We start from the raw sequence: 24,897 nt of genomic DNA on the forward strand, positions 1-24,897 counted from the left end.
TTCAGTGTGTACAACTTGGGGGAATCTGTACAGTTGTTGTAAGCATAAGATGAATACTGATGTTGCTGAAACTTTTATAATTGTCCCTGTTTGGGCTTTCATTTGTACTCTCAATTCTGGTCCTCATGACTGTGCTGTGTCCAGTCTATTTTACTATTTTACATACTGCCAGAATAAAAGTTCCTCAGGACCCAGGTCTTGGGGGGGGGGGCAGTTAATTTATTGATGAGGCCACTAGAGGGAGAGCAAGTGTTAGGTAAGAGCTGGCTTCTAGACAACAGGCTAGGGAAAGCTAGAAAGGGAGAACCACAGATCTCAGGAACCAGCAGCAAAACGCAGAGGTCCCTAGTGATGGTGTGTTGGCTTCCTTTGGACAGGTTCTGAAGACAGCCCACCCAAGCATTCAAGCAACAATGAAAGCCATTCTTCCAGAAGAAGGAACCGGCATTCCAAGTCCAAAGTCACCAATGGAGTTGGAAAGAAATGAAGGAACCTAGTTAATCTCAGATGTTCCAGAGAGTGCCTAGACATGAGAGGGCAACAAAACACACTCAGACCTTCCTATGTGGAGATCAAAATGTACAGAACTTACAGAAGGAACAGAAGGGACTTTGGGGATCATGATTTGAGAGTGTAAGTCTTGTCTCCCATTGCCCTGAACACACGTTAGACTGGCCATGGCTTGGGGTACTTTGCCTACAGGAGGTGTCTTCTAACTTCAGCACATGCTGTTTGGTTGCTGATCTCTATACAGTGTGCTGGGAGCACAGGAGAGCTGTTTGCTCCTGGTTGCCAGCAATGGCTCTATGCTCATGTGTCTTGTGGACGCTGTATAAATAACTTCGTTCAGATGCCGACTTAACCAACTGGTTAATGAACTGCTCACTGGGTTTTATTTTTATGAATCTGCCTTTCCATTTGACTGATTAAGTTCACTTTGCTTTTTTTTATCTTTTATTTCATGTTTCAAGTTAGAATGTTTAAAAGCTTCCAGAATCCACTGCTGAAATTGGGGTTCCTTCTAGAGAAAGGGTGGGGGGAGCTTTTGGGTCCCTACTTAGCATACTCAGTCCCTAGCCACATGACAGATGACTAGCAGTCTAAGTTGGAAGGAGGCTGACTGCTTGTACTGGAGCCTGAGCTTTGGAGTGGAACCTGTTCTGTTCCATTCCAAACACTGTCCAGCCCGAGTGTACAAAAACGACCCTGCTGCAGGAGCTGGGGCACTGTGGCTCCTCTCCTGCCAGGTGCCTTTCCCGTGTGCTTGTGTTCCTTCTGTGGTGTGTTGCCTACTTTGTCTTTCTGTCTCATGTGAGGTGCTAGTGAGTCTTAACTTTGATCTGTGCCATGCTCTCCTAGAACATTCTCCCACCCTGGATCCTTGTTTTAAATAAATCAATTCACATGAAAAACCTCAAATATCTGTCTGTTAAAATGGCATTTCTTCATACCTTTTTGATCTTTGAACTGTTTATAAGCAACCTCATATTTTACAATTGACTTTGGGTTAATAAATATGTGTGTGTTTTATAGGTTGAAAAGAAAAAGAAACAATATTTTAAAAGGGCTTATAAGTATATGTCCTAGTCTGAATGTTCCAGAGTGATCCACAGGAAGTGTAGCCATTGTCTGTCCCTATGGTCATGCTTATTAAGTTGGGTTTTCTTTCTCAAACAAGTGGCCTGCACAGATACAGACTTGCTAGCCCTTTCCCTTTTCCCTGGAGCACAATGATCTTTTTGTCTTTGCCCCTCTTAAAAGAAAATTTTGAACTATAAAAGTTAGGTAGACTACTTGCACTGGAACCTGAGCTTCGGAGTGGAACCTGTTCTGGTCCATTCCAAACACTGTTTGTCCAGCCAAAGTGTACAAAAGTGACCCTGCTAGAGGAGCAGGTCTAGAAATTTGTATCTGTCTTACAGATTCTATGGCATGTCGTAGAAACTATAAGGGTTTCCAAGTCCATTTTCCAGGAGAGTTTCCTTCTTTTAAAAAAGAATTCCCTGATGAGAGGGTTAAATGAATCATGAACAGGCAGGGTCACAGTCAGTGCTCTGGGTGACAACTTGATTTAGAGTTACCCACAGACTTACCTCTTCAGCCAAACATGTCCTGAGAAGAGCATCAGCAGCAACTGGCCCACACTGGGAGTCCAGGGCAGGCCATAACTCTCAGCTTCCTCACCAAGTCCCATGAATGTGTTTAAAGTGGGACAAAGCATTGCATGCTGCATATACTACCTGTCATTTCCCATCCCTTGTTTTCACAGTTCTGGAATTGATCCCAGGGCCTCCTGTGTGCCAGACAAGAGCTCTGCTGCTGAGCTTTGGCTTTCTTGCATTCCGTTTAACAAGCTTTTGCAAACATGGTATGACTTTAAAACATCACTTTGCTTTGCAAGTAGGTGAGTTTGTTTTGTGTCTGTGCAATTTTGATGAGTCCAAAAATTTGTATCTGAGTTGCCAAGTCCATTTTCCAGGAGAGTTTGGTCTGATATTGTAGGACTCATCTAGTAGTTGGCTCAGCCTCTCCAAAGGGGCACATGCCCTTTTTTTTTTTTTTTTACAACCAGACAGTAAAGTGCCTGTGGAGTTAGTTGGTGGTGAATTTGACATTGCTGTGGTATGCACAAGAACCAAAGTACACATGAGGCAGTGTTTCCTCTCTGGTTTTGTAGGAAACAGCTAGGAAAGCACATTGAGTTCAAAGTTTCTTTTTCCTCTTTGAGCAAGTGCTCTTAGCTGCTGTATTGGCCAAACCAACACTTTCTGTGTCTGTGTTATTTGTCTACACCACACCACTGGTCTTAGCCTACATTTCCACCCATCTCTGGAAATTGATCCCAGGTTGATGCAAGTAGAATACATGTTCCAGAGGCATTCTTCATGGAGTGGTAACTGTTTCGTCACCTCATGAACCACTTGGCAGATGGCTGTCTTTAAAGATACCACTGTTGAGGGTGTAGAGCAGGAGGAAATTTGTGTCTTTCACCCTAATTAACATTGTACTGAGTGGCAGACCCTCTCACTTTTATCATCCTTGATCCCACCGACCTCTCTTCCTTCCCTCTTGTTCCTTTCACCGCTCATAAAGAAGCCTTGACCCATCCTCAGATATGTTACTGCCCTGTTGAGCATTTCGAAGATACCCAACATCTGGTAAATGACAGTCTTCTCTAGGATTACCTCTGTGGTAAACTTGGACTTCAAGTTCTCACCCAAGAAAATAAAATTGGTTACATCAGTCCCGCCTTCCTGGTCCCCACTCAGAAGGCACTTGCCTCAGAGCATTCTGAGAAATGTTTCCTGCTCTGTTAAGGCCTGCATTTTGGAATTGGATTTCTAGAATATATGGGGTAAACTGTGCATTTCGAGGTCCTCACCTAGAGTGACTAGGAGGGAAGCTGAGCAGAGAGGAGGCTTACTGCTAGATAGGAAATAAGTGGGGACTTTGGGCGCACACTGCAGTCAAGCCTCTGAACACTGTGTTAACATCCATTGGCTGTGCTCAGTGGCTCTCATAGGACTACTGGGCTGACCACAGTGTTTACCAGGTGAGCGTGACTTAAACATTCAGAAAGTCCACAGGTAGACTCTTGTGCCTGCATATTTCTTATTTCTGTAATGGAAAAAGACCTCTGGCTCCTGCATCCCATCATCCAGTGGAACACTTTTTTTCTTTATGCATATGCATGTTTCTGTGATTACATTGAGATCTGGTTCTTTGCAGTCAGTATTGGAATGACTGATACTGATGGGCCGCAATCTTACTGCTCATACTAATTACTAGATTTTTGTAACTTTTATTCTAAACCTTATGGTAAGATGATCACAGGTAAAGGCTGCAATATTTTTTTGTTAGACTTTGGAATTTGGTGCAATAAATAAAATGGACTTTTAATTTTGCCCTTCTGTGAACATAATTCATTAGCATATATTGATTGTACAAAATACTTGGTTTCATTATGACATTTTCATATATGTATACAATGTACTTTGATCATATTACCCATTGCTCTCTTTTGCCTCCCCTCCTGTCCAGATTGCCTATAGTCTTTTCCTAAATAATTTAAAGGAACTATTATCTGCAATAGAAGAGGAAAAAATCTGGACTTGTCTTGTTTAGTTTGTAGGCATGCTGAATTGTAAAAGATCTTTCTTGTCTGTGATGTCCACTAAAAATGCCTTTGGTCTACTTTAAAAATTTCAGTGGTGACTTTGTCTATCCTGCTATTACTTTTCTTGCAATGGGTTGGATATATTGGAAAGAAAACCCAAGAGTTTTGTATATAGCCAAGCTGGCCATGAATTCACAGAAGTCTTCCAATGTCAGCCTCCTGAGTGCTGTGATTATAGGCATGTACCACCTCACCCAGCTTGGTAGAAATTTAAAGCTTTCTGCTGTCTGCGGTGGCATATTTTGCCACATTTTTACACTATTCAAAGGTTTGCTATGGTTCAGGTCCCATCAAGACATCATGTGGCTCAGCTTAGCTTTCAACTCTTTGTAATCTGGTATCTCAGTATTCATGTTGAAAGCTGGTCTTTATGTTCAGTGACCCTTACTAGCTAGAAAAGTGAGTGTCGAGCCAGCCTCCTGCTCCCAGTCCTAGCAAAGACTTCCAGGGCCCCAGCATGATTGCTCTCTTAAGGCCAACAAGGTCTTAGCACTTCCCTTCCCCCGAGAGCCTAATAAGGACAGGAGCATCATGAAGAAAATGGCATTTGCTAAAGAGCATTGCTGTCCAGCATAGTCAACTAGCTTGGGGGTCTCTACCTATCTGGACTCATGCTTACATATTGTAATATGACCATGTGTTAATTACTGCATTTTCTTTGGTACTGGAATGTTATGATGTTATTGAAATTATAAGGGCATATTGTGTGGACTCACGTAGCATCCTGGGACAATAGGAAGGTTTTCTACTAGATAGACACACCCTCTCCTAGTAGTCATACACTCCTGTTCCAGGGTAGAGAGCCCCCTCCCTTTTCTGGATGCTAAATAAAGGAGTCTCTGTGACTTCACAAATCACAAGAAATGAGGTTTGTGTGTCTTTAAAAGAACATGATTTCTTAAAATCTCAAACAAAAGAATCAAAAAAAAAAACATCACTGTATGTATAGCACAAACAATATACTAGTGCCTTTGTCTTGAAGACTTGTTCTCTGTGGGGCTCCTGCAGCTGATCTAGGTATTTCCACTCTAAGAGAAGGCAAACTAGAGAACTTAAGTCTTTCCCACTAGTACCTGTCTAGAAAGAAAACCTCATCGGCCTGTGGCATAGAGCAATCAGACTGGTGAGACCAAAACCCTTTGTTAGAGGCAGTGGGCCAAGTTGGGTACAGTACACATTTCTAGTATGGAAGCATTCTGTCGTCCTGCCTGTATTTTGGCCAAAATACCTAGATCAGCTGCAGAAGAAGTTTTGTAGCACCACAGAGAACAGGTCTTTAAGACAAAGGCACTAGGAACCTCTGAAATAACTCTGGATGTGGCTCTCAGAACCCCCATCTTCCCAGCAGCCTCCATAACACAGGGCTTGCTTCACTTGCCAGGTGCCAGAGTAATAGCCCAATTCCGAGGGAAGGCTGTCCCAGATCTTCACATGTAGGCATGTTCTGTGAGTCCTGTCAGTTCAGTGGTATCTGCCTGTTTTCTACGAGGAGACGGCATGGAGCAGTTGAGCACTTGCCCCAGACAGTGGGCCAAGAAGGAGCTCTCAGTCAGTTCAGGGCCCCAAGACTCTTCTTCCAGATGTCTGGACATACAACTTATGTTTCTGTCCTGTCTCCCCATTACCTGACTGAGCCTTTAGGACTCTACCCACAGCCCTCCTATACAGCGTCATCAGCTCACAGATCTGGTGGACAGTCAGATCTTTGGAGAATCACACTCTTTATATATCCCTCCTCCTTTCAGATCTCAGGGCCCAGGGGGTTGCCTTCATTTGAGGTGACCAATCTTCCAATCCACTCTCCATATGTTGGCCACAAGGAAAATGACTGGTACTGGCAGTTAGGGTCTGTCCACAACTTTTCCGTCCCTTTGTACCTATAATCTGAAGCGGGCTAAGATGCCATCCCTAGACACAGGGTTCTGCCTCTCCATTAGAATTCTTTTTCTGGAGGGTTGGTGTATGCTGTCAACCTCCAAGGCAATTTGTTCCTGATACTAGCTCCTTCTGCCTGCAGGAATGTGATTTACAATCTGGAGAGGCCATAAAGATCTAACCCTTCCCATCTGAAAAACAGTAAGTATGGGAAAGAATGTAAATTATATATAACAAATTCCTATGGCCAGCAATAATAGGATGCCTGGGATGGATTATTTTTTTAAATAATGGAGGCATATGGCTTTAATTTCTAATGGGCCCGCCATATTTCTACAAAGAACAGATAACAGTACAATGTCCTGCTGAGATATAGTGTTTTTCCAAAATGAAAAATAGCACTTCTTGGATGACTCACTAAATCCTTCAAAGTACCCATTCCACACTGATGGGAATGGAACAGTAGGTGGCAGTAACATACTAATACTTGTAGGATTAGTTGTCTGGTATCCGTCGTTTGTGTGTGTGTGTGTGTGTCCGTGTCTGTCTCTCCCACCACACCCCCACCCAGCTCCCAAATTTCCCAGAAGGTTTGGTTAGAATAGTTTTGTTTTCTTTGTTCTTTTGTCAGTGGAGATTCTGTTCAGGGTTCATACTGCTACTGTAAGCAGGAAAAACAGCCACAAAATTGTCCTGAAGCATGGTGGGTCAGCTCAGGCTTTGTTTTCACAAGCTGGGCAACAGTGGCCCTTGACCAACCAAGAAGGGAGAGAGCCACTTGTTGCTGTGTATATTCCTTCTTTTAGAATCATCAGACCGCAGAAGCTTGTGTGGTGTTGATTTTCCTGGTGTTGAGCATTTTCCCATTCAACCCAGTCTCCTCCCAGTTCAAAGTGGTGGGTGAAAGCTGAAAAAACATGCAGAGCTCAAACTTCCCAGGCTTCTGTCGTAATAGCCTGTCTCTGCCAAAGCACCTATTAAAGTCAACATGAGTCTGTTTTTCTTGGTGTGGTCAGGGACAGTTCTGACACCAGAGCAGTGTGCATAGTGTGTGTGTGTGTGTGTGTGTGTGTGTGTGTGTGTGTGTGTGTTGCTTAAAATCACAAGCATATCCACTCACAGAGTACCCTCACAAACACCCATTCACTCACATACCCCTTTTGCCTTCCTGACATTTCCTGTGAGCCACATTTGGTTCATCAGATGTTAGCCTCAGCTGGAGTGTGAGGTATCCAGACTCACATAAGGCTTGAAGGAGAAGGACCATTGCGGTTTCCCAAAATGTCAGCGTCAGTGTTGACCACTCAAATCACCTCAGCTGAGGATCCCTTACTGAGTACTGTCTCTGCTAGAAATTTATATTTGTGTGCATCTAAAATTTCAACAGGAGGAGGAGATAAGTCTAATAATGGTAACAACAGAGAATGTGTATGTTAGCCTCATATTTGAAAGGGAAATGATAGGCATGGAGATAATAGCTCAGCAGCTAAGAGCACTGGCTACTCTTACAGAGGACCTGCGTTCACTCAGCACCCATATGGTAACTCACAACCATCTGTACCTCCAGTTGCCGGAGATGAGGTGCCTTCTGACTGCTTTAGCTACCAGGAGCACATGTAATATGCAGGAAAACACTCATATACATAAAAATTTTAAAAAATAGCTTTAAAATATAGAGGGAAATGATATGAACAGAGGCCTGGGACTAGGTAGAAAACTGAGTTAGTAGAGTGCTTTATCAGTAAAGTACATGAAGACATAGGTTTGGTAAAAGTCGGGTGTGGTGATGGATTTGATTAGCAAATGTAGGGATGGGAACAGGAGCTCACTCACAAGTCAGTCTGACTGAGTTGGTAAGCAACAGGATCAGTGAGAAACCCTGTCTCAAAAAATAGAGGTGGAAAGTGATGGAGGAATTCACTTGATGTTGCCCTCTGGGCTTCCACTTTCAGGCACACACAGGACTTCTGGGAAAATGACTGCCTTAAAATGTATTGTCATGTGAGTCAACTCACATTGCCCCTGGATTTTCAAATAATGATGCTGTGAACAGCAGAATTGCCTTTTAGGTTTTGTTCAACCACATAAGCATAATTTCTGGTACTCTGCTACACAACTGACTGGCATCATGACACTCACCCAAAATGAATGTTACAGAGTAAGTCCAAGAATGGAAACAAAAACTACAGCATTCACTACTTCTGTTTTCCCATTTCACCTATTTCAGTCCTTGATTTGAGTTTTCTATTAAAAAAAAAAAAGTTTCCAAGTTAGTTGATGTGGGAGTCCCCTCTGTGTGCTGTTATTACCATTAATGAATAAAGAAACTGCCTTGGCCTGGTGATAGGTAGGCAGGGAAGACAGAACTGAATGCTGGGAGAAAGAAGGGCAGAGTCAGGGACGGCATGGATCCGCCATCAGAGATTTGCTGGTAGGCCACGACCTCATGGTGATACACAGATTAATAGAAATGGGTTAAATTAAGATGTAAAAGTTAGCCAATAAGAAGTTAGAGCTAATGGGCCAAGCAGTGATATAATTAATACAATTTCTGTGTGGTTATTTCAGTTCTGGGCAGCCGGGACAAACAAGCGGTTCCCTCCTCCAACAGTTACAGAGATGAAGAAAATTCTTCAGTGTCCAGCTAGCTGGTCAGATTGGGAAAGAAAGGGAATATTTCCATTTCCCAAGCAAATTTTGTTGCATCAATAAGTTGTCAGATTTTACTGTTGAGTTGCTGAAGTGACTAGCAAGTGCTGCTTTTTGCCAAAATAACATTAAAAACTAACACTTTAGGCATGTGACCTGGTTGGTACAACTAGTATGCATGAAGCCTAGGTTCAACCCCCCTGTACCACATAACTCACAGTGTGCTGCATGCCCACAATCTCAACACTTGAAAGGACAAGCAGAAGTTCAAGGCCATTCTTGGCTACATAGTAAGTTTGAGGCTAGCCTGGGTTACATAAAACTGTGCAATACATGAATAAAAATGAAAACTAACAGTTGAGCTGGGAATATAGCTCAGTGGTAGCTAGCATGCATGAGAGTCAGGGTTTAAGTCCCAGTACTACAACACTAAAAAATTTAAAGCTAATACTTAAGCTAACCATGCATTAGGCTAACCATGCACCGATAGCTATGCATAGTGATTCCCATGGGTCATTTGACTGAGATTTGAAGAACTTGTAACTAATTCCAGACTGGATTTAGAATCACAATGGAAACAGACCTCTGAATGTGGGTGTTACCAGGAAGGTTTAACTAAAGTGAGAAGACCCACTCTAGAGGTAGGCTGTATGTGTTCATGGACTGAAGAAAATGAAAACAAGTTGAACACCATCCTGCATTTCTCTCTGTTTTTCACTCGTTGAACCCCTGCCATCATGCATTCCCCTCCATGATATTCAAAGTATATGTTCAAAATAGAAGCCAAAATAAGCCTTCCTTTCTTCGGTGGTTTTGTCAGGTATTTTGTTGAGGTAACAAGAAAAGTCACTAATAGAGGGTGATCTAATTCCCCCTGTTACTACAGAAGCTTTTGGTCCTCTGGCCTAGGTACATCAACCATGGGGGGGTGTGGGAGGGGAGCCTTTCTTTTACTTAGTGTTAATTAGAAAATACCTTAAGCTGGGTGTGATGGCACATGCCTTAAATTCCAGCAACCAAGAGGCTAACTCAAAGTTCCAAGCCAGCCATATCTATATGATAAGACCCTGTCTTAAAAAAAAATCAAAGAAAAGAAAATATCACAAGGTATCCGTTCTTTGAAAATAACTGAAAACTACTGGTCAGTCTTTAGGACTTGGACTAGGGCACGTGCCAGGAGCACACTTCCTTCCCCCATAACTGTTTGATTATTTTTGTCAGACCCCAAAGAAGGCCCAGAGTTTCTCCCTTAGTGATGGTTCATGCACATCACTAAAAAGTTCAGGCTTTGTGGGCCCTCTACTTGGGGTTTGCAACCTTGAAAAAATAAACACAAGAAGTTCTTAGGCATAATGTTTCACAAAAAGTAATGCCATGTGGCCTCATTGTTAGACTATCCCTGGAAGTCGTGGGAAAAAAAATAAAAAAAATAAAAAAAAAACCTTGCTAAAAGGAAGGGACCTGAAAGCATTGATTTCATTAACATCACAGAAAACCCCACTCTAGCAACCAGAATAACTCATTTCACCTGCTTAGAGTTCAAACAAGCTATATCTTGTATTTTTTTCATAAATTGTTCAAATCCCAAGATGTCATCATTTACAGAAAATGTAGTATTCCCTTAACCTCTGAGCCTTCTAGCCTACCCAGAATTACTGAGTATGGGTCTGATTATCTGTTCCTCAAGGTCAGCAAACTGTCTAGTCCCGTCAGTACAGTCCCACTCTGAGGTGCTACTATTCTTGCTGGTACAGGAGGGGCCATCAGACAAATGGTCTGCTCCTCCTCCTGGACCAGACTCAACCCTTATTGCTTATGGAGCCAACTCTTCCATCCAAGCACCTTCTTTCTTTGTGAGTAACCTTCCTTTGGGGTCTTCATATGTACCCAACACTGTCAGGATTTACTCAATCCGAGAAAGTCCTATAAGCGCTGCTTCCAAAGTTAAAAAGTATAACCCTTAGTCCCTTTGTTCCCATTGGTCTGCCTGCAGATCCATTACTTCCCTTCTGGCCTTCTTGCTGACAGGGAGTGTGGCTAACAAGTATCTTGCCAGGCACACAAAGCAGAACTGAAGTGTTCTGCTGCAGTCTCCCAGTTCCCAGTTTTATTGTTCCTTGCCCTTGAGCTGGCAGTACTAAGGCCATCAGACCTGTCAGTGTACAGGAGCATCCCTGCTCCCATAGAAGTCTCTTCCCTCCTGGTGGGACCAGTAACCACTCTGGTCTTCAGATGGGAGCCATAGTAGGGGTTCCAGAACCTATCTGAGCTGTGGAGTCTGGGAGGTTGACTGCATCTGCTATGTATCTAAAGGTGTCTGTCTTGCAAGGCTGCTCATTGCTTTAATGAGTACAGAACTCACAAGAAAAGGCACTTCCACTGGTGGTTGTACCCAAACTGATGTATCTTTCATCTTGCTAACTCTCCTGCTGGGACCAGTTTAGTTGAAGGAACTGTTTTTGCTTTTGAACACAAATGTTCTTTTTCTTGCATTCATTTACCAAAAGTTTACCAGGTAAGCAAAAATTGGCCACTGAATTAAACGTTTTCATGTGAATAAAAATGCGGGTGGTTTTTTTCTTTAAATGTGTTTACCAGAGAAACCACTCTCACATGCAACATCCGTTTATGAGAGAGTACTTACACTACTCTGACTCTGGAGTAATGGAGCCAAGGACAAATCACTCATGGGCATCAGGGAGAAGCCAACCCTTCATTCTGCAAGATTACTACCCTGTAATCAACCCCCAATTTCTTATGCTGATAGGAACCAGAAGGTTGGGTTGTATTAAAAGAAGGCTGAGGAAATAAAACAGAATCATATATTTTCACTCCCTTTCCCACCCAAAGAAAGTTGCTCCCAGATGCGCTGCCTGTTGTGCATCCCAGGAGTTAGCCTGGGTTGTGCAAAATCATGTGCAAAAAAGGCATAGAAACAAAGAAGAACCATTGGAAAAGTCAAGACACTGAGGCTCAAAGTAGGTAAAACACTAGCCTGAAACTTGTCTTACCAGAACCAGGGTTCCTTCCCATCCCAACTCGTTGGGTTCCTGCCCTCTGTGTGGTTTTTATGTACTGTTGCCAAAAGTCTTCTGAATGCTTGTGAATTGAGAGCCACTCCCTTTCTAACAGAATTTTTCCTCAACTTGCAAATTTTTCACCTCCAGGACCCAGATCTATTCTATCAGGGCTTCTATCATCAAGGGTTCCAAACTTTAAAGGTAATATGCAAAAAGAAGTTTACACAGGTGAGGGTACAATGTTAATTACTTTGTTCTTGCTGTGACCAAAGTCCTGATAAGAAGCAATGTAAAGAAGAGGGGTTATTTTGGTACAGTGTTTGAGAGTACAGTATAGCATGGCAAGAAAATTACAATGGCTGGTCATATTGTACTCTCAGTCAGGAATCAGGGAGAAATGATTACTTGTACTCAGTTCACTTTCTCCTTTTTATTCAGTCTGAGTCACCACCCATGAATGGTACTGCCCACATTCAAGATGAGCCTTCCTCAGTTAAACCTTTCTGGAAACTCATAGAGTAACATCCAGAAGTGTGTTTCCATGATTTATGATTCTCAGTTCAGTCAGATTGAAAATGAAGATTGACGATCGGAAGAGTGGCAGACTCTTCCCAGTGAAGCATTTTGGATGGCCAGATATGAGGTGACCTGTTGTTGTAGGGAGAGGCTGCATGTTCATCTCAGCTGCCCAGCTAGCTTACACCCAAAATAACCACACAGAAACTGTATTAATTAAAACACTGCTTGGCCATTAGCTCTAACTTCTTGTTGGCTAACTCTTACATCTTAGTTTAATTCATCTCCATTAATCTGTGTATCACCACGTGGTAGTGGCTTATTGGAGATTTTAACCAGTATCTGTCTCAGGCTGAGAATCCATGGCTTCTCTTGGACTCTGCTTTCTTCCTCCCAGAATTCAGTTCTGTCTTCTCCACCCTACCTAAGTTCTGCCCTATCAAGGGCCCAAAGCAGTTTTTTTTTATTAACCAATGAAAGCAACACAAAGACAGAAGGACCTCCTACACCAACCTGTGGTATTTAGAAAGTTCCAAGGAGGGCCAACAAGATGGCTCAGCAGGTAAAGGCACACATCACCAAGACAGATGACTTGAGTCTAATCCCCAGAACCCACATGGTAGGACCAAACCAATTCTCACAGTTGTTATCTGACCCTGCAACATGCTCCATGGCATGAATGGCACATGCACGCACATACACACATACCCCACCTAATAAATGCAATTTTCAAAAAGAGAAAAGACTGAAAAACAAGTGCTAAAGGTAAAGTTTTCAAATGGATGTGAAGGACAAAAAGGAGAAGGGAGAATGGGTGTCCATTTCTGGTGCAAAAGCTTAGCATGCTGGATCTTCCTGCTACAGACCCTATGATTGCACTAGGCCTTTACTTTGTCTTCCTGAATTGAAGATAGAAAGCCCCCCCCCCTTTACTAAAGTGCTCAGCCAACTAGGCTATATGCCCAGGCTGTCCCATATTTACCAGGTCTCCTAAGTCAAGCTTTGGCCTCTATTTGTCCTGGTAATTTTCTCTTTACACCTCTGCATTCAATTGTACTGGCCTATTATGGTCATACCATGAAACTACATTAGGGCCTCCCTCATTATGTCCTGTCCCCTTCACCAAAACTAGGCAAGTTGTCTTCTTGGAGGATCTACCTTTTCTGAACAGCAAGGAGTCTCAGGGAGGAACAATTGGTGTTTGTTAATTCTCTTGGACTAATCAAGTCTTTACCACCATCTAAGGTTTTGTTTAAATGAATTATTAGATTGGGTGTTATTGCAACATTCGGTCATAGAACATTTGTGGAAAAAGTATCAACAAGAAATTTTATGTTTCTTCTTGTACAAAGTCTGGAATCTCTATGCATCTTGTAGTACATATCAGTCATTCCCAGTGCTGCTGTCAGTCACCTGTAGCTGGTAGCTGCATCATTAGATAGTGAAACAAGCATCAACAGCTGACAATGACAGAGCAAACATCAGGCATCAGACACTGTTGAGAGTTCTTCACACAGAATGGGCCCTCAGGACACCCAAACTTGAGGAGCTTGTCTGAGGTTAAGAACACAGCAGCGAAGTGGAGAGCTGGATACATGCATTCTGGATCCAGAGCTTAGCCTTAACTATTGTGCTATGGGAACCTTTGTCAAACTCTTCCCTAGGATGCCTTTCTTAATATCTGGAGTCTGAACTTCATAGGGTATTGCCAGAAGTTTCCTCGGTGGACCTGGAGTAGCAGAACCCTAGCTGGTCAGGCTTTAGGGCATTGGGTATCTGTCTTGTAAGCTTGTATTTCTCTGCTTTCCTGAGTGTTTGATAGAGATGGGTTTTATGAGCAGCAGAAAGAAACTTGTGTTTGCTACACACACACACACACACACACACACACACACAAACGTGTGCATGCATGCATGCGTGCATACATGCACACACCTGCATTATTCTATTCCATGTTTCCATTAGGAAGGTAGTGGTCCTAGTGAATCAGAACAAAACACAGCTGTAACGAAAGATCCTGTCCTGACACACACATCTAATAAGATTTGTTTTGAGGACTTTGCTGGTGAAATGCCTACATTTCAATAACTTTTTCTCCTGAGTGTTCCTTAATCAAGACAGATTTCTTCATTTCCTGGGGTTCCCTCAAGATTATTCTGACAATTTCCCCATTAATTATCAAACTATGCCATGTTGCAAAATGATTACATTTGCTTCCTACCTAAACGCTTCCCATTCTTTATGAGAAGTTTCATTTAAACTAATATGCTTTTAACTTGCTTAATTTCAGCACTTCCATAGAGGCTCCTAATGAGTTGATTCCTTGCTTGGACTGGTCCCTTGACCTTTCCTCAAAAGTTGGGCCGCATTCCTTGTTTTAGAAGTGTGAAAATGGGACCACAAGAGTAAAACAACCTCCCAGTTTCAACTGTGCAGCTTAGTGAATCATATGAGTATACCCAGATTCCCTTTACAGAGGCCTCCTTAATTTAATCAAGTGATGATTCTAGGCTATGACCCACAAGGCTAGCAATATTATAATCTTAGAGCTGGTGATATGCTTCCTCCCAGATGTCGTCACCCTCTGACAGAGGGAGCAAGGGACTTGAAGACCTTTCAGTCCCGCCTAGTGGAGAAAAGCCTATGCCAAGAGCTCCTCTTTCTGGCACTGTCTTCCCCGAGGTGTCAGCTGGGTTACTTTGCTGGAGTGCTGGGAATCAGGTCAGTCTGTTCCTCTGATTAACCCTGATCTCATTCTGTTGGCAGCAGTCAGTAGCCAATGCCCTGCTGCTTTCCAAAAGCTGCCTACTAATTCCAGAGCACCTGGGAGGAGGAAGGTGATGAGTGCACACTGCACACATGAGCCCAGTTGGACTCTAAGAGGTTGCAATGCCCAGGATCACCCGAAGCTTTCACGTTGGTATTACTGTACTTCTCTCCCCATTTTATAGTTCAGGAAACCAAGGTGCATTGACAAGGATATGTAACTAGTGATTGTGAGAGTTGTCTTCAGAGCCTAAGGGCTTGGTTCTTTTGCTATCTTAGCAAGGGTAGTGGTGAGGAAGGAAATAGTGGGCTATGTTTGCATGTCTAAGACTTTAGTAGTTTATATGTGGATATTCGTTGCAACCAGTGTTTATGGCACATTATACTCATACTCCTCTCTGAGTATATGTACTCAGCCATGGTGACCACACTCTACCCATAGACATAAATACATTATCCCTGACAGAACAACAGATCTTTCCTGAGAATTTTCAAGTTGAACCAAGTAAAAATAGATGTAAGAAACTAGATAAATGTGATCCCCAGACTCCCAGGGCATGCTATAGGTTAATAGAGCAAAAAATAAAAACAACAGCGAGAATTCCAGTGGCACTTGAGTTTCCCATTAACCCCTGTAGTGCAACTCTTACATTTCCTACAACGCGGATCGATCTGCTAGTCAATGCTGAGGGAATTTATTCAGCCAATAGCTTTTGGGGTACCGGCCCTTATGGAATGGTCTGAGGTGCTACATGTGGACTGATAAGTGGAAAGAAGCATACTCGCTCTCTTGTTCTGGCTCTTGATTAGCATTAGGGGAGACCCAGGACTACAAAGAGCCTTTAAAGTTTTCGCCTTTAAGACTCCCTTCTAGTTAGAGATGCCATGAATAGCTAAAGGGGGGCTAGAAATTTGAGGGTAAAGATCTGAGGGGTAAGAAATGTACTCACAATAGGAATCGTCCATCCATATTTCTTTATTCTTCCTTCTCTTCTTTCTCATTTCTATCAATTCTCCCTTGCTCTCTCTTGCTCTTTCTTCTATATCATTCTACACTGTCCCTCATTCTACCCATTACAAATGTTCCCAGTCATATATATCCTTAAATTCAGCAATTCCCAAGCCCTAGCAGGTTCCAGGGCCAGAATTCTTTTGCCCATAGAAAAATTAGATAAGGGTTTTCACACACAGAGATCCATGGGAGTGGCTAGTACACATCTGGTGAACTCCTTATTAGAGAAAGTTAGTTAAGAATGGAATTAAATCATCAGGAAATTCTAGAGGGGAAGGTTAGTGCGCTATGTTGATCTCTAATAAAGAAGCTGTGGCACACCACCAACAAACAGCAGGGAGCTGTGTGAAACTCTCTTTCTGTGTCTCTCTCTGTGTCTCTCTCTCTCTGTGTCTCTCTCTCTGTGTCTCTCTCTCTGTCTCTCTCTGTCTCTCTCTCTCTCTGTCTCTCTGTCTCTGTCTGNTGTGTGTGTGTGTGTGTGTGCGTGTGTGTCTAAAATTCCTTTTCAAGCTCTCTCAGGTTTTATGTGGATTTAGTGAATGGATTTAGTTGGAGTGCCAATTTGTAGTAAAAGGGCCATCCTTGGTTACATAACAAGTTTGACGCCAGCCTGGGCTACATGAAAGCTGTTTTCAAAACAAACAAGCAAAAAAGAAATAAAATTAGATAAATGATGATATCAGCAGCTGAATAGGGCACAGGTGGCAGAGCAGACTCAGAGGATGTACATGGCAACAGTAGGTGTTAAGCTTGATTGCAGACAGCTCTGGTCCAGCTGGGGGCAGCTCCACAAAGCTAGCACAGTATGTTCTGACACTATGACTGAGGGTAAATTGTGCCATCACCTGCTCCTCACAGTCTCAGTCGTGACCACTCTTTCTGACCTGTACCTCATACCTGGTTCTTCCTGTCTCCAGTACGATCAGTTGCTAACTATTTTTATCTTTTGTCTTTGAATCACTCTGCAAATTTGACAGGACAGGAATTGACTTCCTGTTAGGACATGGGCACTTGTCCATGGAATCTGCTTCTTACTGCTGCTCAGTGAAACTGGTCACCTTTGCCTACTCCGTCCTGGAATAGAAAGGAAGGATGGCTAGCACTGTTAAAAACAAACATAAGACCATGCTGCGGAAAATGGGCTCCTGCCAATTTGGCTGTGTTTACTCAGTAAATTCTTCTGCAAGATATCTAGATATCATAGTTAAAAGGAGGTATAGGTACTAAATCCCCTCTACTTCTGCCCCCATCCCAAGTATTGAACTCTGATACACTCAAAACTACCAATAAACATCAAGTAGATTTTCATTTAGGCCCCAAACCTTACCTCTGTGTCTGACTTATACTTTGCATGATGAGGAAATATTCTAGGAAAGAAATTCAGTAGATCTGCTGGTCAGAAGCAGGCAACAGAATCATGTGTTAACTGTGGCACACACAACTAGGTGTCTAAGGCTTAACAGGCCATTAGAAAGGGTATAAGCCATTAGATGCAAAGAATTTTTAGAGTCCGCTGAAATGAGCATGGAGAGTCTAAATCATATTTCTAGGCATCTGTACAGTTTATATACCATTTTTGTCACTAACAAAAACTAATTTCTAGACTAATCATACAAATGAACAAGCCATCTATTGTTGAAAGGGGATGAGGATTGCTGAGGTTGTTGCAGGACCAGTTCTAGAGTGTGGGCTTCCAATAAGAGCCTTTAAAACTTGAAGAAACACTCTGGAGTGTGTGTTCCTCATTGGAGTACTTAATAAATTAATGAATTGCTTCTAATTAATTAATGGTGCTGATTAAAGCTAAAGCACATTCCTTGACCCATGTTGAAGTTCATAAAATGAATGACATGTAGTATTGTTGACATTCAGAACTTTTGTATAAGCTGTTCTGTGCATACAATATCCCCATCCCCTTCTCATGCATATGCCTGTATAACTCATACTCATACTTGGTCCAGAACTTAGCATGGTGACCACCTCTTCCAGGAAGCCTCCTTGATCTTTCCCTCACCAAAGTAAAGTTGAATGTCATTCTCATGAATCCCTTTAGCATCTTCACATAGCATTAACTCCTTATTTCTGAGAGTCCTTTCGTCTATCCCCTTCATGTGATTTTTACTTCTAGTTTTTGTCTTTAGTGCCAAGCAGACAAAGGTATTCCATTTGCTCATAAAATTGATTTCTTGTTATGACTCAAATGGGTCTAACAGACACAAATAGAACATTCCACCCAAACACAAAAGAATATACATTCTTGGGGCTGGAGAGATGGCTCAGAGGTTAGGAGCACTGCCTGCTCTTCCAAAGGTCCTGAGTTCAATTCCCAGCAACCACATGGTGGCTCACAACCATCTGTGATGGGGTCTGGTGCCCTCTTCTGGCCTGCGGGCATACACACAAACAGAATATTGTATACATAATAAATAAAATAAATATTAAAAAAAAAGAATATACATTCTTCTCAGGACATTTTCTAAAACTGACCACACACTCAGTCACGAAGCAAGTGTCACTAGATACCCCCTGGATCTTATCAGATCACCATGGCTTAACATTATAATATAAAAACACAAATTGCAAAGACCCTAAAAATTCATGGAAAACAATAATGCTCAATTGAATCACCACAAGGAAGAAATTAAAGACTTACTAGAATTCAATGAAAGTGAATCCACAACATGCCAAAACTTGTGGGACACTATGAAAATAGTGCTAAGAGGAAAGTTTATAGTACTAAGTGACTACTAAAGATTTTGGAGACATCTCATACTAGTGATTTAACAGCACATCTGAAAGCTCTAGCAAAAAAGATGCAAACCCACCCAGGAGGCATATGTAGTGACATTTCATTTGTATTTTAATAAATAAAGCTTGCCTGAAGTTCAGAGAGTGAAACAGTTGCATTGATCAGCCTTACAGACCAGGTGGTGGTGACATATACCTTTAATCCCGGTAGTCACACTAGTTTGCCATAGAAACCATGTGGCACATGCCTTTAATCCCAGCACTAGAGAAGCATATAAGAATGGAGGAGACAGATCTCACATACAGTCTCATTCTGAGGATTCTTGGAGGGAAAATGGCCATTTCAGATTGAGGTAGAGGTAAAAACCAGTGGCTGTTTTGCTATTCTCACCTTCAAGTTGAACACCAATATCTGTCTCTGGGTTTTTAATTGAGCTACAGGAATAAACACCAGAAAATAATCAAATTGAGGGCTGAAATCAATAAAATAGAAACAAAGATAATAATGTAAAGAATCAATGAAACAAAGAGTTGGTTCTTCAAGAAAATCAGCAATATAGACAAACCTTTATTCAAACTATCCAAAGGCAGAGACAGATTATCCAAATTTAAAAAATCAGAAATGAAAAAGGGGACATAACAACAGACACTGAGGAAATTCAGATAATCAATAGGCCATACTTCAAAAACCTATGCACTCCACAAAATTGGAAAATGTGAAAAAAATGGGAACTTCTTTAGATAGGTACTACATACCAAAGCTAAATCAAGAACAAATAAAAATTTAGCTAGACCTATAAACCCTAAGGAAATAGAAGTAGTCATTAAAAGTCTCCTAGCCAAATAAAAAGCTCAGAGTAGGATAGTTTTAGCACAGAATTCTATCAGAATTTCAAAGAAGAGCTAATACCAATTCTCCTCAAATTGTTCCACACAATAGAAACAGATGGAATATTGCCAAACTACTTTTACAAGGCTATAGTTACCCTGATACCCAAACCACAAAAATATGCAACAAAGAAAGAGAATTACAGACCAATCTCCCACATGAACATTGATGCAAAACTATTCAATAAAATACTGGCAAACTAAATTTAAGAACACATAAAAAATTCTCCCACCATGACCAAGTAGGCTTCATCCCAGAGATGCAGGGATGGTTCAACATATGGAAATTTGTCAATATAATCCATCATATAAATGAACTGAAAGAAAAAAAAGAAACATGATCATCTCACTAGATGTTGAAAACGCCCTTGACAAAATCCAACACCCCTTCATGATAAAGGTCCTGGAAAGGTCAGGAATACAAGAAACATACATAAACATAATAAAGGCAGTTGGCAGCAAGCTGACAGCCAACATCAAATGAAATGGTGAGAAACTCAAAGCAATTTCACTAAAATCAGGGGAAAAAGGCTGTCTACTCTTACCGTATCTATTCAATATAGCACTTGACGATCTAGCTAGAACAATAAGACAACAAAAGGAGATCAAGGAGATACAAATTGAAAAGGAGGAAGTCATACTATCAATATTTGCAGATGATATGACCAAAAATTTTACCAGGGAATTCCTACAGCTGATAAACACCTTCAGTAATGTGCTGGGATACAAGACTGACTCAGAAAAAATCAGGAGCACTCTTATATACAAATGATAAACGGGCTAAGAAAAAATTCAAAGAAATGTGACACTTCTTATAATAGCCTCAAATAATATAAAGTATCTTGGGGTAACTCTAACCTAACAAGTGAGAGATTTATATAATAATAACTATAAGTCTTTGAAGAAAGAAAATGAAGAAAGATCTCTCCCATGCTCTTGTAGAGGTAGGATCAATGTAATAAAAATGGCAGTCTTACAAAAAAAGCAGTCTACAGATTCAATGCAATACCTATCAAAATCTTAACAAAGTTCTTCACAGACCCCGACAGAACAATATAATACAATTTCATGTGGAAAAACAGAAGATCCAGGATAGCTCAAACAATCCTGTACAATACACAAACTTCCAGAGGCATCACTATTTCTACCAAAGTGCTATAGTAATAAATACAACTTGGTACTGGCATACAAACAAACACATGGAACAATGGAATCAATCTGAAGGCCCTCATATTAATTTACACAACTATAAGTACCTGATCTTGGACAAAGAAACCAAAATTGTACAATGGAAGAGAGAAAGCATCTTCAACAAATGGTGCCAGCATAGCTGGATGCCAATATTTAGAAGAATGCAAATAGATTCATATGCACAAAACTCAAATCCAAGTGTATCAAGGCTGCAACATAATTTAGTTACTGAACCTGATGAAAGAGAAAGTGGTAAGTAACCTTGAACACACTGGCACAGGAGACCACTTCCTAAATATAACACCAGTAGCATAGACACCAAGAGCAACAATTAATAAATGGGACCTCCTGAAAATTGAAAAGTTTCTGTAAGGCAAAGAACATGGCAAATAAGACAAAACAGCAGCCTACAAAATGGGAAAAGATCTTCACCAATCCCATATCTGACTGAGGGCTGATATCTAAAATATATAAAGAACTCAAGAAACAAGACATTAAAACACCAAATAACCCAATTAAAAACTTGGGTACTAATCTAAACAGAGACTATTCTACAGAAGAATCTCAAATGGCTGAAAGACATTTAAGGGATTGCTCAGCATCCTTAGTCATTAGGGGAATGCAAATCAAAATGATTCTGAGATATCATCTTACATCTGTGATCAAAAATACTGATGACAGCTTATGTTGGAGAGGATGTGGAATAAGGGCAACACTCCTACACTGCTGTTGGGAGCATAAACTAGCACAATCAGTGCTGTGGGACAATGGTTTGTACCCTGTCAATTGTATTTTAATAAAACACTGGTTGGCCAGTAGCCAGGCAGGAAGTATAGGTGGGACAACCAGATGGGAAGTAGAGGCAGGGAGATAAGAACAGGAAAATTCTGGAAAGAGGAAAAGCTTGGTCTGCAGTTTGACCCAGCCACAGAAGAAGTAAGATGTGACTGCCTCACTGAATAAGGTCCCAAGCCAGGTGGCTAGCATAGACAAGAATAATGGACTAATATAAGTTATAAGAGTTAATAAGAAGCCTGAGCTAATGGGCCAATCAGTTTATAACTAATGTAGATTTCTTTGGAACTTAAAAATTGTGGGAACCAGGCAGAATAGAAATCCGACAACAAATCAGTATGCCGATTTCTCAGAAAATTGGGAATCAATAAAGACCAGCATTACCATTCTTGGGCATATACCCAGAGGATGCTCAGTCATACCACAATGACACTTGGTCAACTATGTTCAAAGCAACATTATTCATAATAGCCAGAACCTGGAAACAACCTAGATGCCACTCAACTGAAGAATGGATAAAGAAAATGTGATACTTATACACAATGGAGTATTACTCAGGTTTAAAAAACAATGACATCAGAAATTTGAAGGCAAATGGCTGGAACTAGAAAGATAAGCATCCTGAGTGAGTTAATCCAGACCCAGAAAGACAAGCACAGTATGGACTCTATTAAAGACATTAGGTTACAGGAGGACAAAAACATGGGCAATTATTTGATCCATAGGTGTCTGAAGAAATCTAAGCGTTCTCTACGGTTTCCTGCAGTCCTCTGGCATTCCTTGCATAGGCATATCATCTGCTAAAAGACCAGTCTGAAGCACTGTCTTTGTTTCCATTTATTCAGGCTGCACTGCTCTTGTGATTGAGTCTTTCTTTGTAAGCAGGGAAAATGTCCCATCATGACTTGCAACTTTCCTTGTAGGCGGTTAAGTTCCTTTCTAAATAGCTAAGCTTTAGTTTGCTGTCTAAGAACTACTGAGAGGGACAAACCCATGACTTTGAATTTGCCAAGTAACAAGTGTGAAACTCTAAAAGTTATTCACAGTCATGCATACACTCACATGCCACATTCACACATGCATATGTATACGCGTGTGCACGTGCGCGCGTGCACACACACACACATACAGGCTTGTTGCTTCCACTTCATCCTTAGGGATGTCTTAGCTTAGACACATCACAATACACTAGACACTTTCTAAAATGTATCCTAGCTATGTGGTAATAATTTCCATATTTGGGAATGTAAATAAGGGCAGAGAGAAAAATGTGGTAGTCAATGCTGACTATGAATCTTGGATAATTCCCTGAGGAGAGGGGAAGGACAGGGAGTGGGGATAATAAACCTGGATGCCACAGGCAATGCTTGGGTAGCATAATGGAGAACACATTCATGTGGGAAAATGCACAGGCTGGCAGGAACAGCTTCTAGCAAATGATGACTTCCAAATGTTCTCTCCTCATTGCTGTCATTTCAGATTCTCTAGAGTTTCTGCAGGGACTTTTGCAAGGGATGGTGGCTCTCCAGGGGGCAGAGACATTTTGAACTTCCTTTCTCTCAGGGTTATCCATATGTTCTTTGAAAACACCTAAATCCTTTAACCTTGAAAATTGGTTCTGAAGTCATGAATTACACTTCAGGATTCTTAGTTTTCAGAAACAAGCCCAGCATGTTCCATTTGTGAACAACTGCAAGAAAGCAACTTGAATGCTGAAGTAAAAGAGAAATATAATGTGCCTTGGCTTTTAAGTTTATATAAAGGTATGCCCTGTCTCACAGATGTTGGTATGTGCCACAAAATTAGTTCCTTAATCCTTAATATTGCACTGATCTTTCTGGCCTAAAATTGTATCAGCCGGCTAGAATGCAAGCCTCAATATACATGTGTCACTGTTACATAGCCATGCAGAGGAATTTTACTAACTTAAATAAAACCCTTACTCTACCCTTTCACCCACCCTCCTCCCAACCCTGGCAAACACTAATCCTCTAACTGCCTCTGTAGTTTGCCTTTTCATGCACTTAGAATTGTACAGTGTGGAACTTTCTCAGATTGGCTTCTTTCACTTGGTAATACATGTTTAGCTCTCCTCAGAGTCTTTCCATTGCTTGTTTCCTTTCACTGCTGAATCGTATTTTATAATCTAAGAAATCACAGTCGATGTATTCATTGACTCTCAGAAGGATATAATATTTTCTTCTAAGTTTGGGCAATTACACCAACATTGTTACAAACATCATGAGGGGACTTTTTCAAAGCAATGCTTCTACTGCCTTTAGGCAGCTATATCAGTGAATATGATTGCTGTGCTTATGTGATGAAATTTCTCTAACACACTGTCAAACTACCTCCCCAGTGACTGTATTCCACATAACAATGAGTGAGATTTTTTTATTCTTGTTGGATTTTGATATTCTCAGTGTTCTTGATTTTTACTATTCTAATTTGTTGTCTTAGTCAATGTTCTGTTGCTGTGAAGAGACACCATGGCCATCGCATCTCTTATAAAGTAAAGCATGTAATTGGGACCTGCTTACAGATTCATGCTTTGAGAGTGGAGGCTACTTATTCATTTCCCAGCCGCTCAAACTCAAATAATCAAACAGAAACTATATTAATTACAACAATGTTCAATCACCAAAGAGTGGAACTTTTTGAAAGATTATAAGCATGAGGAGGTGTGGCCTTGTTGTAGCAAGTGTGTCACTGGAGGTGGGCTTTGAGATTTCAAAAGCTCAGGCCAGGCCCAGAAGCCCTCTTTTTTCCTGCTGCCTGCAGATCAGGATGCCATTTGAGCCACTTCTCCAGCACCACGTCTACCTGTTTGCCACCGTGCTCCCTGCAATGATAACAAACTAAATCTCTAAACTGCTTTGGTCATGGTCTCTCTTCACAGCAATAGAACAGTAACTTAGATAGGGAAGCCATGAATATTTGAAGGCAGAGGATACATGGGGACTCTGAACTTCTGCTCAGTTTTTATGGAAATCAAAACTAATCTTCAAAATAAAGTCTAGTTTTTAACAAGATAACAAAGTGAACATTAACATTGAGAAATATTTATTGTTGCCTCACAGCCTAAGTACCGGGGCAAGTTAATCCTTTCTGAAAATTGATCCTAACCCCCACTTCAAGTTCAGATCCTGAGTGATAAATTTTCAATTTAAGAATTTAAATTACTCCACAAAGCATTTTGTCATTGTCCAACTGAACCCTCTTTGTTTTTAATTTTTCCCTGTGACAATGGCAAGGAAAGT

The 24,897-nt window shown here is 41.3% G+C and overlaps 1 protein-coding gene and 1 pseudogene across 2 annotated transcripts in view; both read left to right on the forward strand.

The window, feature by feature from the left end:
* Ptdss1 (phosphatidylserine synthase 1) overlaps window positions 1–3,905 on the forward strand; it is a 46,196-nt gene extending 42,291 nt beyond the window's left edge. For both annotated transcript variants that reach the window (XM_050162382.1, XM_050162393.1), the window contains exon 13: window positions 378–3,905. In XM_050162382.1, coding sequence (XP_050018339.1) covers window positions 378–487 — 110 coding nt within the window. In that variant the 3' untranslated portion in view covers window positions 488–3,905. The remainder of the gene's footprint in view (window positions 1–377) is intronic.
* The window catches only part of LOC126513887 (POU domain, class 5, transcription factor 1-like), a 467,898-nt pseudogene that overhangs the window by 81,144 nt on the left and 361,857 nt on the right, over window positions 1–24,897 (forward strand).

Source organism: Alexandromys fortis, unplaced genomic scaffold, assembly GCF_014885135.2.
Source record: "Alexandromys fortis isolate MF-2015 unplaced genomic scaffold, M_Fortis_MF-2015_v1.1 scaffold_17, whole genome shotgun sequence".
Taxonomy (NCBI): domain Eukaryota; kingdom Metazoa; phylum Chordata; class Mammalia; order Rodentia; family Cricetidae; genus Alexandromys; species Alexandromys fortis.